Source organism: Lissotriton helveticus, chromosome 5_1, assembly GCF_964261635.1.
Source record: "Lissotriton helveticus chromosome 5_1, aLisHel1.1, whole genome shotgun sequence".
In the NCBI taxonomy this organism is placed as follows: domain Eukaryota; kingdom Metazoa; phylum Chordata; class Amphibia; order Caudata; family Salamandridae; genus Lissotriton; species Lissotriton helveticus.
In genome coordinates this window covers 752,017,918-752,033,080 of record NC_136065.1, presented here as the reverse complement: position 1 = coordinate 752,033,080, position 15,163 = coordinate 752,017,918, and the positions used below count along the sequence as shown (strand labels likewise).

The following is a 15,163-nucleotide window of genomic DNA, read 5'->3' as shown; positions in this document are numbered from 1 at the left end:
ATCCTACACCAGAAAATCCTGGAGGACCGAAAGGCCAAAGAAGCCGTCCCTCCGGACTTGACTGTCCAGGCAGTAATGCCTCGCAAAGGTGTGCAGCGAGGCCCACGTAGCCGCCTGGCAAATGTCCTGCAAAGGGACTCCCCGGCCCAGGGCAGTAGTAGCCGCCGTGGCCCGAGTGGAATGGGCCCTCAGCCCAACAGGAGGCTCCTTCCGAGCCAAAGAGTAGCATGCTTTGATGCACAGGACGACCCACCGAGAGATGGTTCGTTTCTGTACCGCCCTTCCCTTCTTCTCACCCACGTAGCCAACAAACAGTTGGTCATCCACCCGGAACTGGCGTGTGCGATCCATATAAAATGAAAGCGCACGTTTTGGGTCCAGACGATGGAGCCGCTCTTCATCTTTTGAAGGATGCGGAGGCGGGAAGAAGGAGGGTAAGGTGATGGACTGCCCAATGTGAAAAGCAGAAACCACTTTGGGCAGGAAAGAAGGTCTAGTCCTAAGAACCACCTTGTCAGGATGAACGGACAAGAAAGGAGGTTGAACAGAAAGAGCCTGGAGCTCACTCACTCTCCTGGCAGAGGTGATGGCAACCAGGAAGGCCGTCTTTAAAGTGAGAAGACGGAGAGGACAGGAATGAAGCGGCTCAAAGGGAGCACACATCAAGAATGTCAGAACCAGGTTCAAGTCCCACTGAGGCATCACGAACGGAGCAGGTGGATACATGTGCGTGATGCCTTTCAAGAATCTCAGTACAATAGGGGACTTGAATAAAGATGGCTGATCAGGTAGCCTTAAGAAGGCGGAAAGGGCAGAAAGATAGCCCTTGATAGTGCCCAGAGCAGAGCCCTGCTGGGCAAGGGAAAGAAGGAAGAGGAGAACCTCGGAAAGAGGGGCAGAAAGGGGATCCACAGCCTTTGCTGTGCACCATGCCACAAATCTGTTCCACCGGCAGGCGTATACCGACTTTGTGGAGGGACGCCTGGCTGCCAGAATCACATCACAGACTTCAGGAGGCAAGTCAAATGGCCTCAACTGTCGCCGCTCAATCTCCAAGCATGGAGGTGGAGACTGGACAGGTTCGGGTGGAGGACCGTCCCCTGCTGCTGCGACAGAAGGTCCTCCTGAAGGGGCAGGCGGATCGAGGGACCGACTGACATGCTGAGTAGCTCGGGATACCAGTACCTTCGAGCCCAGTCCGTAGCCACAAGGATAACTTGGGCCCGGTCGCGCCTGATCTTCTTCAGCACTCTGGGCAGAAGTGGTATAGGCGGAAAGGCGTACAACAGACCGCAACTCCACTTGCGCCGAAAGGCGTCGCCGAGCGAGTGCCGTCTTGGAAACTCCAACGCGCAGAACTGATGACATTGCGCGTTCTCTTCTGTGGCGAATAGATCTAACCAAGGCTCTCCCCATTGCAGAAAGAGGCCTCTCGCCACGTCCGAGTTCAGACGCCATTCGTGATCCACCGAGCACCGACGGCTGAGTTCGTCCGCCCTGGCGTTCAGAGAACCTGCCAGGTGTTGAACCGTCAGAGTCACGCCCTGACGTTCCAGCCATTGCCAGAGACGCAAGGCCTCCTGGCAAAGGGTCCACGACCCCACACCGCCCTGTTTGTTGCAGTACCACATGGCGGTGGTGTTGTCCGTGAACACCTGCACTACACTCCCGTTGACAAAGGGGAGGAATGCCTTCAGTGCTAGGCGAATCGCCCGCAGCTCCAACATGTTGATATGGAGCCGGGACTCCGCCGGAGACCAGATGCCTCTGATCTACGCCTCTCCCAAGTGGCCACCCCAGCCCTGGAGGGACGCGTCCGTCACAACCACGTGCTCCGGTTGGGGAAGGGAGAGGGATCTGCCTCTGACCCAATCGCGGTCCGTAAGCCACCACTGCAACTGTCTCGCAGTGCCCTCCGAGATCAGGACATGGTCGGAAAGGTTGCCCTGATGCTGGGCCCACTGAAACTTCAGGTCCCACTGCAGAGCCCGCATCCGCCATCTGGCGTGATGCACCAGAAGGATGCAGGAGGCCATCAGCCCCAGAAGCCGCAGCGTCAACCTGACCGAAACTCGGGATAACGGCTGAAAGATAGGAATCAAGGCCTGGATATCCCGGACCCGCCGTTCCGGAGGATAAACCCGAAACTGCGCCGAGTCGAGAACCGCTCCGATGAAGAGGAGCTTTTGAGAGGGACACAGGTGTGATTTCGGCACATTGATGGAAAACCCCAGCTCGTGCAGGAGGTCTGTCGTCATCTGGAGGTGGTGGACGACTGTGTGGGGCGAGCCCGCCTTCAACAACCAGTCGTCGAGGTAGGGGAAGACTGAAACCCCCAACCGGCGCAGATGAGCTGCGACCACCGCCATCACCTTCGTGAACACCCGTGGGGCGCTGGTAAGGCCGAATGGGAGCACGATAAACTGAAAGTGCTCGTGGCCTACCGTGAACCGCAGGTAACGCCGGTGGGCCGGCAGGACGGGGATGTGAAAATACGCATCCTGCAAGTCCAACGCTACCATCCAGTCTTGCGGGTCTAGAGCAGCCAAGACCTGAGCCAAAGTCAACATCTTGAACTTCTCCTTCCGGAGGAAGCCGTTGACGTTCCGTAGGTCCAAGATAGGACGTTGGCCCCCTTAGTCCATCTTGGGCACCAGAAAGTAGTGGGAGTAGCAACCACACCCTACTTCTGGCCCAGGAACGCGCTCGATGGCCCCCTTGGCCAAGAGGGCCGTAACTTCCTCCTGCAGAAGTGTCAAGTGGTCCCCCGACACATGGTGGTTCTGCGGTGGCATGGCTGGAGGAGTGGTCTCGAAGGGGAGGGAGTAGCCCCTTCGGACGAGCTGCAGCACCCACCTGTCCGATGTGATAGTGCGCCAGCGGGAGTGGTGATGGCGAACCCTGCCACCCACTGGCGTCACATGGGCCTGAAAGCTCGGACTAGGAGGATTTGGAGGCTGCTGCGGGAGGAGGTGTGGACTGACCTCGCCGCTGTCCCCGACCGCCACCACGGCGGAATCCACGGCCGCCACCGCGCTGAGGAGCGTTCTGCGGTGCGTGGCTGGCAGCACGTGTGGGACCGCCCCTTCCGTGGCCACGAAAGGAGCGAAACTAACCCGTTTGCTGGCGCTGGGTCGAGAGACCCAAGGACTTGGCCATGACCCTGGAGTCCTTGAAGCGCTCAAGCGCGTTGTCCGCTTTGTCGCCGAACAGGCGACTGCCATCGAATGGCATGTCCATCAGGGCATTCTGGACGTCCGGCGAGAAGTTGGCGGACCTCAGCCAAGCATGGCGACGAATCGCCACCGTCGTGGACATTGCTCTGCCCAGCGAGTCGGTCGTGTCAAGACCACACCGTATGGAGTACCTCGCCGCGTCTCGGCCTTCAACCAAAGCCTGGCCGAGCTTGTCCCGTACCTCCTGCGGGCATTGCGGCAGGCACTCTGCGACCGTATCCCACAGAGAGTGGGTATAGCGGCCCAAGAGGCACGCGGTGTTGCAAGACCGCAGTCCCGCACTCAGGGACGAGAAGACCTTCTTGCCGTACTGATCATACCGCTTAGATTCCCGATCGGGCGGGGCCGTCGGGAATGCGGACTGGGAAGTGGAGGCCTGGATCACCAGACTCTCTGGGGAGGGATGGGTAGACAGGAAGGCAGGGTCGTCCGCACACGGACGGTGGCGCCTGGCAACGTTCCGATCAACAGGTGAACCGGAAGCGGGCCTGGACCACGTGCCCAAAAGGATATCCGTCAAGGCGTCATTAAATGGCAGCAGAGGCTCCTGTGGACATGACTGCGGTTTGAATACCTCGGTGAGGATGTTAGGCTTCACCTTAGCGACGGGGAGCTCAAGGCGCAAAGCCTTGGCAGCCCTCATCAGTACCACCGAATAGGCAGCCCCAGCCTCCGATGCCACAGTGGGGGGCGAGACAAACCCAGGGTTAGGCGATTCGTCCAGACCACTGGCCTCACCCAAGTCACCTACCCAGTCCACGTCGTACTGGCATGCTCGTGACAGAGGGTCCTCAGACCCCTCCCAACCCTCTCCATAATCGTCCTCATCGCCATAGTTTGAGTCAACGATATAGACCGGCTCCTCGGAGTCAACGGGCCCCAACGGCGCCGGACTCGGCGTCGGACGATGCCGGTCCGACTCCGCGTCCGGAGTCGGAGAGGGAATGGGGGTGGCGCTGTGCGGCGCCGGCGCTCCGACGCCGGCCGGAACCGGCGTCGGAGGCACGGCACCGCGCGGAGGCGGCACCACGGGTTGCCCCGATGGAATCGGCGCCGGAGAGGCCGGTTGACCAGCCCGCGACGACCCTGAAGGGCCCAGCGGCGCCGGGGCCGGAACCGCCGGCGGCGTCGGGGCAGGTGCACCCGAACCGCTCGGGCCCCCAGACGGGACCGACGGGCCCGCAGGCGCCGTAGGCCCCGCCGGAGGAGAAAGCGCCCTCATGGCCATGAGGAACTCTTCCACCTCTTCACGCGACGCGCCTTGACCAGGGACCGGCGGGTATGGAGCAGGCGGCGTCGGCGACCCACGCGGGGCCGCGGGGGTGGGGCCACCCGAACCCCCGGCCGCATCGCGGGGGAGTCGGGGGCATGATGGTGACGCCCCGACTTCTTGTGTCGCTTACCTGAGGAACCGGAGGAATGGTGACGACTTCCGGAGCGCTCGTGGCGGCTCCGCGACCGCTCCCTCGACCGCTCCCTCGACCTCCGTCCGGACCGGGACCGCTCTCGACGTGGGGCCGACACCCGGAGCTCGAGCAGCTTGCGGGACCGCTCCCGTCTAGCCTTGCCCGTCAAGGCCCGGCAGTCGACGCAGGACTCCACGTCGTGGTCCGCGCCCAGGCAGAGTCGATGGTGGTCGGTGACCGACATCATGCGGTCGCACCCGTCGCAACTTTTAAAACCGGGCATCCTACCGGCACCTGAAAGAGTTATAGTTAACAAAAACTTAGGTCAAAAGACCGGAGTACTGCTCTTCGGATCTGCGCTAACTGGCGCGGAAAAAAGAAGAACTGACGTCAGCGCGCGGAGGCGGCGTCTATATACTCCAGCGACGTCATCACGGCGCCGACGACGCGGAGCCGCAGGGGACGCCTGCAGACGACGCCTACCGACGCGCAGGGGTACTGCTACGCAAAAGTTTCCGGATCCAGACTGACGCCTGGGGATATTCTAAGGTAAGGAATCTAATACTAACCTGTTTCTTTCAGATGATCACACACACAATCTGACTATCATCCTGTTCTACTGCCTGCAAATGTGGCCTTGGGATCTTAGTGGTTGTTGAGACAATATAGAAAACGCAATTGAATTTGTATGTTCTGTGTAACAAAACCCAATAAAAATTTGTTAAAAAAATAAAAAGTGAAAATGTCATCTACAAGACAAATACTTGAAAGTTAACCTGGTAGAGATGTTGCTGTATAAGACGCATAGGTATCAACAGAATCCATATCCGCAGCATTTATTCTCTAGCAGTTGAAAGTGTTGGCATACTCTCTTGAGCTTTATAGTAATTGGATCATTTACTGTGGTCTAGGTGTCCTGGGGTCTGGTTTATGGGGTTCCAAGACTATTTCAGACCCAAGAGGTCATGTGGTCTGATGTCCAATTGAGGATTCAGTCTCCCCAGAACAGAAGTAGCACTCCTCAGAAAAAAGCTTAGGAGCCACTAATGTCCCATGAGGAGGCGTGTGTCTTCCTTGACCAGAAATTTGCCTGGGCAAATATAATATTCTTGTGACTGCAATACCTTGTGGTGAAGATCTCACAAGAAGTATCTGCATAGTCATTTGCCATTAATGTGGATGACAGAGTTGGACCTAGAAGGTAAATTAGATAGCGATCTGAATGTTAATGCTTTTTCGAAGTGTGTATTGACTGTCACAATGTCGAAGAATTACTTTTTTAAGGGGTCCTAAACATATTGAGGGACTCTTCGAAGTGGATACTATCCTTATGTGGTGTCCATCTTACATGGAGATGAAGTCACTTTTGTATCTCTCACTGATGCTAAAGCCATACAAGTTAAAAGAGAATGTCGGCAATGATAGGAAAGGCTATTTTGTTTGGCTTTTTTTCCTTACCTGGATAGGCCTTAGGAGTCGTCTTTGGAGAATAAGAAGTAGTTCAATATAAGGTGAATCTGATTGGGCTGCTCTCACTGATTCCACCTCCCTAATCTTTAAGGAATCATCTTGCCTTACTTGGAGGTACATTTCTTCCTTGTCCTTGAGGGTACAATGGGAATTTGTTCACAAAAATCAATTTCTTTCTAAGTTAAATCCTAGGAGGGGGATGATAATAGATCTTGGTTTTTCTTAGTAGTTCACCCACACACTTGGCATATTGAGAATGGAGAAACTACTGAAAAACACATTTCAGTTATATGGTATTAGGGACGTCACTGCTTTTTTGTCATAATCTGTAGTTTTTTTTCATTTTCAAAATAACATTTTTTTTCATTTTTATTAGTACATTTCAAGTAACCAATGTGTAGGTTTTACACAGAAAAATACTGAGAAGAGTTTAAAAGAGAACCGCATGTTCAAATCTTTAAACACACACCAGAAAACGGAACTAGACCAATTGAAAGTAGAAGACAAAATGAGGTAATTCACAGCATGATGAGGTTCTTTCCTTGGAGGCAGCTTGGACCCTGCAGTCACCAGAGAACATCCGGTAAACAGTGTTTTAGCACAAACAGTTTTAAGCCTGATGAAATCGGGCGTAAGGAACGTACAAACTAAAACGAGAATAGAAAAATATAACAATGTATCACAAAGTGAATAGCACCTAACATATCCCATCAGGAGGACAGTCATTCAGAGTGCCAACTATTGCACTACCCAGTTGCACACTAATCAGACTCTTTGATGGCTGGCAAATGTGTCAAGAGGACCACGCTTCAGGAATTTGAATGCAAAATGTTTGTAGCAGGGTTTATATACTCATCAGAACATTCAAATAAATTGGAAATACATAGACGATGTATGTTTTCAATATTTTAGATCTTCAGTCAAATTTTCAATGCACAAAAGGAAACTAATCACACAGCAGCCATGATTATTCTTTATTGGTAATAACTGGAAACTCATGTGACTAGAAAGACTTGACTTCTAAATTACTTCATTACAAAATAAATGTACTGAAATATAAAACAGGAGTTCATTCACTGTCGAATTTAATGGAATTGATGGAGGTTGAAATTTCACCACCACAGTAATTGCCTCGCTTCTTTTTTGTCTTTTCGTGGCGGAAAGATTTTCCTTTTGTGAATTTCAGGACATTATTGGCTTTTTCCCCCCAATCGCCTTTAGCTCCTCGCTGCAAATTTAAGACAAAAGAAATTTATCTGTAAAAGAACTGAAGAAGTTTAAATATCAACAAATTCATGTTTCAATACAGTTTTTATAAAACACAATAAGCACTGTTGTCAACAAGTTGCCTGCATTCTGCATAATGAACTGCACGACACCACGATGGCCACAAGCAAGTTGCAAATATACTTCTACCCCCTCCTCCCTTCCATCCCCTGAAGAATCTCATCCCAGCCATGTACCCACACTCAGTAAAAGAAAGATAAACAATTTGCCCCCCCTACTTCGCACTTCAGTATCATCCTCAACTAGAACTTCCATGAGAAACAACTTACTACACTAAAATATCGCCAAAACTCGCTAAAGACAGCTGACAACATGGCAAAATCTGCCCCCCCCCCCCCTGCCTCTAGACAATCGATTCTTGCGCACAGGCAATCGCTCTAACTCTATTACGGACCAGGAACTGCAATCTCTGTTACGGCTGTACGAACCTCCACCCAACCATATAATTGATAAAGAAGAATTCCCTATCCACCTAGTCTTCATCAACCCTTGCAGAACATCACATCCTATCCATAAAGGAATAAATCGGAATAATCTTTACTCTATAACCCCAATCCAAGGTAACCAGGAGCCTAGTCCAAAGAATCCCCTAAACCAGATCTCCTGCCTTCTACTAAATTGCCGTTCGGCCACTAAACACGCTCTGACATTGCTGACCTCATCCTTAACATGAATATGGACAATCATCCTCACGGAAACATGGCTCAAGGAATCATCCTCTCCATGCCTTGACCTTATGGTACCCTCAGACTTCAACATCATTAGACTAGACAGACCTCACAAAATAGGCAGTGGCTTAGCCTGCATACATCGCTCTGACCTCACAGTCTCAAAATGTCACGCGGAACCCCTGGACTTCTGTGAATACGTGGGGATCTCTGTAAACTCACCTAGTAACCTCCCCCTCAAATTACATATATTCTACCATCCTCCTGGGCAAAACATATCTTTCACAGAACAACTCATGGAAATCATCACGGCAAACTTTTCCCCTCACTCTAATGACATTTTCCTGGGTGACTTCAATCTACACTGGGAGAACAATCTGGACAAACAGGTCAACGCCCTTAAATCCTTCCTCGCGGACCACTCCCTGGTCCAAGCTAGCTCAGAGCCCACTCACTCAAAAGGTGCCACGCTAGATTGGCTCATCTCCAAACTAAAGACTATTGAATTGATCTCGATTACCCCTTGTGACTGGTCAGACCATCACATTATCACTTTTCAAATCCCCTCTTGTAACAAGAAAATCCTCCTACAACAAATTAATCCTAAGCAATGGATAAGAGACACTAAGAACATCAACTGGATCAAGTTAGCCTCTCAATGTGAGAAGGCTCTTATCCCTCCCAACAACTTATGCGACGTCACTGCCCTCACTGATCACTATAACTCCACGATGACCAGAAAATTCGGACCAAGCCGCACCACCAAAACTCAAAAGAATCCCGGACGAGAAAAAAAAAAAACATGGTTCAGTGAAGCCCTGAACGAGGAGAGACGCAAACTCAGATCAACTGAACGGAAATGGAGGTCTAAGCCCTCCCCTCCCGAATTGAAACTACTCTGAAAAGCAAGAAAATCATACAACAAAAGTATTCTAAGATCAAAAAAGACTTCTTCAAATCAGAACTAGATAATGCCAAAAATAGACCTAAAAAACTCTTCGAAATTCTGAATCAACACTCAAACAAACTGGCCAAATCTTCACTCTTAACATCAGCCTCTCAGTTAATCAGTGATGAATTTTCCTCATTCTTCGCGGCGAAAACTAATGCCCTCCAACTAGAACTCAAAATAGCTATGACCAATTTAGCCACCCCCAAAATCAGTCAAGCAAATAACTTGGTACTAAACAAGCTTTCTCTTACCAAAAACAATTCTAACTGGTCCAACTTCAAATGTTATGATATCGATGATATCTTAAAGACCACAAGAACACCTTGGAGGCATACCTTGGCTCGCGTAGGCTGCCGGCTACTTCTCTCCCTGATCGCCGCAGCTGTTGCCTGTCTCCCTCCCGCCGCCGCAGCCCACACCTAGCAGCGGCCTCAGTGTGGAGGGGGGCTCACGACCATCCGGACTGCAAATCCCAGACACCTCTGCGGCAGAAGCCGCCACCACACGCATTTCCCACGCCAGGAGGCGCACAAAAAGGAGCACAGCCGCGGTGGAGCGGGGGACCACAAGAACACCTTGGGGGCATACCTTGGCTTGCGTAGGCTGCCGGCTACTTCTCTCCCTGATCGCCGCTGCTGTTGCCTGTCTCCCTCCCGCCGCCGCAGCCCACACCTAGCAGCGGCCGCAGTGTGGAGGGGGGCTCACGGACATCCGGACTGCAAATCCTAGACACCTCTGCGGCGGAAGCCGCCGCCACCCGCATTTCCTGCGCCAAGAGGCGCACAAAAAGGAGCACAGCCCCCGCGTCGCGGGACCGCGCGCGGACTCCGCCAGGCTAAGGTCGGCAGAGGCCAGGCTGGGTCACCCCACTGACACCTACCCTGGGTAAGAGAAAGCAGTTATTCCGGGGAGTACATGAAGGTAAAAATGCAAAGATACCTAGGAAATCTGAATCAATCATTTCATACTTGACCTCTGCTGTGGGGTTTTTAACCAAAGAAATCACGAGTGCTGAGAAAGAACTGGGGTTGGGTCCTGTTGACATTGAGCCAGCACTAGAAACAGACCACAGCCCGAGTGTCCCGTTGGAACCAACAATCGTGATTTTAGAACCCCCCCTCTATAGTTGAGTCCTCGATTGTCCCTCTAAGATCTCCACACCCTCCCCTTCTTCAAGAGGACACATCCCTATTGGTTTCACCACCAAAGCACACGCGCAAGCGCAGGTCAATGATAAAACCATCTAGGAGGAAAAACGCAACGGGTAAGGCTTTAAATCCGATGCCAGCATAAGGGACCACGTCTGCAAAATTGTCGAGGACTTATTTACATCAAGACTTGAACCCGCACTGGTGGCCATTGCGAAAGACATTAAGGACACATTGAACGTATGTGTAGCGGGACTAATAAGGAAATGTGAAAAAATGTATGCTTTTTTTAAACAATAGTCAGGTCACAAGGGGATTTTGGCCCACTCTCAAAACGTAATCACTAATGAGCCCACAGTCAATACGATGAATCAGGCCCCAGAAGCCCTAAGGGATAGAAGCCCGGTAATAGGGGGACCCCGGGGTGGGCGGGGACCCATGAGGGTTGGCACAGTGAATATTAACCCTGGAGATAGTAACTGGAGAAATAATAGTTTAGACGGTCTCAGGCCGGTTACTCATAGGTACAGTTATCTGGAGTTGCCCCCGGAGGCTGCCCCTTTAGTGGCTGTCTTTACAGGAGTCCCCCTAGTAAGGGCTGGCTTAAATGAAACAACCCATGACCTCATGTTATTGGCTAAGCAATGGTGTTCTCAGTTTAGTAGCGGAGGAACGGACATCACGAGTACTGTCATCATGGCAAGGAGGGTTAGTTGGGTTGGGCGATGTTTAAAATCCATTCTAGGGGACTGCGTGGTGGTAATTTTTAACAACCAGGCCAGTGCTGAGAGATTGTTCTGGGATGCCTCAGTCCTGACGAACAAGGGCATTAGACCACTCCCCCTTGGGTTTTTTTATCCACCAATTAGGCCAGCCAGGATAATAGGTAAGCCTCTGGTGTCACTTCGGGAGGATCCCCCTTGCAGCAGTCAGCGGACGTTATCTCATCAGGCTAATACTATCTCACAGCAAAGGACCACACAGGAGCTGTCACGATGGGTGGAAAGGGGTCCCTCTAGCAATTCCCCAGTCCTTCAGCATGGCTGGTTACCCACAGTAGAGATAGGTCGATCTAATCGTTTCTCTCCCCTGTCCCCTATGGAGCCGAACGATTGACTACCTTCCAGACTGGCAGTGGAGAGGGCTGAGGTAGGAGCCCAGACACCCTTATGTAAATTTTCGACCTGGAATGTGGCGGGTATTACTTACTCAAGGCACTTAAAAACAGGCCGAGGAATAGAGCCCTAATAGCCCACCTCCGTAAGGAGTACAAAACTGCCATTGGCTCACGCAAACGCCACATTAAGGAGGAGGCTTGGGAAAATCTACAATCCGCTGACGTGATAAGGGACAGCAGGAAATTCTGGGCCATTATTAATCAGCCGTTCTTCTCGGAACAGTTGAACCTAGATACGGATTGCATAATCCCTGATGATAGCTGGCTCCAACATTTCAAGAGCATTTATGACATAGTTCAGAGGGGATCAACGCCCGCCCTCACAGCTACAGCACAGCATGCTATGCCGCTCAGGTTCGACTTGGCCGAGGTAGAAAGGGCGATCAGAGAGACAACTAGACATAAGGCTCCAGGACCGGACGGGGTACCCGCAGATTTGTATATCATGTATCCACAGTTTTGGGCAAAGATTTTGACCAATGTGTTTAATGCGGTACCAACAACTGGTATTCCAACAGCTGGTTTTCCATCCTCTTGGTCCTCTTCTGTGATCGTCCCTATTTTTAAGAAGGGGAATAGAGGGGACCCCTCCTGTTATAGGCCGATCTCATTGCTAGACTCTGCCGTTAAAATCGTGGGCAGAGTCATTCTTCAGAGAGTGGGGGATTGGCTTACGGACAGGGGGCTGCTCTCTAACCTCCAGTATGGTTTTAGAGAACATAGGGGCACCATGGACCAATGTTTAAATCTTCACCTCCTCATAAGCAAATACACAGTCGCCAGCGAGGGATTTTTATATTTGGGTTTCATGGACCTATCTTCGGCATTTGATTTAGTTAACCGTTCAAAATTATGGTTTATTTTGCGTGAGATCGGTTTAGATGCATCTTTGGTTAATTTTTTAAGTGATCTTCACCAGGACCTCTCTGCCTCTGTTAGGGTCACGAGGGAAGGCCAGTGTACTGGGCAATTCAGCTCCAGAAGGGGGGTCAGACAAGGCTGCATACTGCTCCCTCCTCTTTTTACGATCTACATTAACGCCCTTGAAAAATCTCTGGGCTTGGCTACACTGGACACTCTGCGTATAGGGGGATTGGGTATCCCGGTTCTCCTGTACGCGGATGACGCCGTTCTACTTGCGCGCACGGGTCTGGGCTTACAAAGGCTGTTGGACCACTTTGGCAGCTTCATGGAGGCCCTGGACTTGAAAGTTAACATCTCAAAATCCCATGTAATGGTGGCCGGCGCACGGAGTAAGAACACGAAGGTTAAAACCTTCAGGTCCAATGGCAAGGAACTGACGAGGTTGCCTTTCTTCTCCTACCTGGGAGTCCCCAGATGAATCTAAAGAGCAATGTAGTAGTAAGATCTACAACGGCTCTCCTGAATTTCTCTAAGAGATTGGGAGCTAGACCCATGGAGGCCATGCTAAAGATCTATAAATCCAAGTGCTTGGCGATCGCTTCTTATGGTGCGGCTATTTGGGGCTATGTAGCTCCGAACAAAATACAAATTGCTGAAAACAGGTTTCTTAGATCCCTCCTGTCACTACCGCAATCGTCTCCTACATTCTCAATACACTCTGAAGTAGGCCTAGGTTATGTTACGGATCACCTAAAAATGGCTCCACTGATTTGTTGGGCAAAAACCTGGCTGAACGAAGAGATTACACTTAACCACCTGATCTTAAAGGATTGTGTAGCCCTTGAGAAGGCAGATAGGGTCCCATGGTTGGCGTATGTTAGAGCGGCATGCGCCAGGCTGGGTCGGCCAGAATTGTTCTCATCGCCACAGGGCATTATGAAGGAGGATATAGGGTGGATCAAACACAACTTTCGTAATCTGTTGGAGGCGGAAAGGGAGGAGCAGGAGCTGAAAAAACCAGTGGTGAGAAGCATTTATTGTCTATCAATTTCCCCATTTATTGAACCGTATCTGAAGTGTGTCGCCAAGCCCTTCCACCGCTTCTTATTGGTCAGATTTCGGTCCAATCTTATTTACCTTACGTTGGGTACATTTTCCAAATGGGGGAAACCCGAAGATGCAGCGCCATGTTCTTGTGATAATTTTTCCACACAGGACACACTTCATTTGATAATGTTCTGAGAGCATTATTCAGACGCGCGTAAAAAAAAATTTAATCCAATCTTGTGCGAGGCTGGATTTGTACAAGTAAGGCCTGCTCTCACATATTTACAAATGCTTAGTTCTGTCCAGGTCATTTGTAGCGTGTACAGCTTCCTGGAGGCAGCGGCACGGGTAAACAAATGAAGACTCCTTTAAATATAATTATCCAGTGGGTTCAAAAGGGGATCATGGTTTTATCTGGAATTACCCAATGATGCACTTTACATTAGTTTCATTATCCGCTGGTTAAGGGCTTTTTTATACTGTATATGATGTATTTAATGAATTTCAGACAGTGTACATATGAATTGTAATAATCGAATGCTCATTTTATTCTTTTATATTTTTAATGCGTGGAGGTGCATGTTCCTTGTATTGTCTTATGATTTTAATTAATCGAAATGAAGAATTTTTGACTGACTGATATCTTAAAAATTCTAACAACTACTAAACTCAAAAACCACTTCAATAATCCTGTCCCTGCAAAGTGCCTATCCCACATCTATCATGGCATAGCCCCTCTTTGGACCAAGATCATTAATGCCTCGCTCCCACAAGGTCATATCCCTGACTTCCTAAAATCTGGTCAAGTTACGCCTATCCTAAAAAAAAAAGACAGCTAGTAACTCCAACCCCAACAACTTCCGACCAATAACCAACATCCCTATGCTAACAAAGGTCCTGGAAAAATGTGTTCAACAACAACTGAACTCACACATCACAAATTTCAACCTACTGAACATAGACCAATAACCAACATCCCTATGCTAACAAAGGTCCTGGAAAAATGTGTTCAACAACAACTGAACTCACACATCACAAATTTCAACCTACTGAACATACACCAATCGGGCTTCAGACCTGGTCATAGCACTGAAACAGCCACCCTACATATAGTAGATGACGCCCTCTCAGCTCTTGACCGCAATATAACATGCCTGCTAGTTTTGCTTGACCTCTCCTCAGCCTTCGATACGGTCAACCATGACAAACTGCTAAAAAGACTAGAAGACAGGATGGGCTTTTCTGGCACAGTCCTCCTATGGTTCAAATCCTTTCTGGAGAATAGACCACAATCATTCATGACCAACAAGATCCTCTCTCCATCCTCACGAAACCTACTAGGAGTACCTCAAGGATCTACCTTGTCTCCCACTCTATTTAATTTATATGTTGAACCTCTCACTGACATATTACAGCAGGCAAGCATCTCCTACTACATGTACGCAGATGACACCCAACTTTACTTCAAAATCACCTCCATGGAAGAGATAAAGTTAATGAATCTAGCTCTTAAAAAAACGTACAATGGCTAACGACCAACTTCCTTAAGTTAAATGCTCAAAAAACTGAATTTCTATTAATCCCCCCCCCCCCCCCCCCCCCCCCAACAACTCCCAAGAAGTAAAGAAATGGAACAAAATGATCACCTACTTGAATTGCACCCCAACGTTGGTGGACTCCACAATATCACTTGGGGTCACACTAGATAAGAATCTCAACATGCAAGCTCACATTAACTTGATGGCTAAAAATGCCCGCTTTCACCTCAATTATCTAAGAAAAATGAAGCCATTTATCGAGATCGCTGACCTCAAAACTGCAGTTCAGGCCTTACTCAAGGCTGGAATACGGTTGTTCCACCCTATCTGGACTTCTGAAAACATTTACCGCACCCCTAACAGCCTGTCT

General features: G+C 50.1%; 1 protein-coding gene across 2 annotated transcripts in view; it reads right to left on the bottom strand.

Moving 5' to 3' along the window:
- Nucleotides 1-7,071: 7,071 nt before the first annotated feature.
- NOLC1 (nucleolar and coiled-body phosphoprotein 1) overlaps nt 7,072-15,163 on the bottom strand; it is a 429,768-nt gene continuing 421,676 nt past the window's right edge. For both annotated transcript variants that reach the window (XM_078643222.1, XM_078643221.1), the window contains exon 8: nt 7,072-7,340. In XM_078643222.1, the coding sequence (XP_078499348.1) occupies nt 7,182-7,340 (159 nt within the window). In that variant the 3' untranslated portion in view covers nt 7,072-7,181. The remainder of the gene's footprint in view (nt 7,341-15,163) is intronic.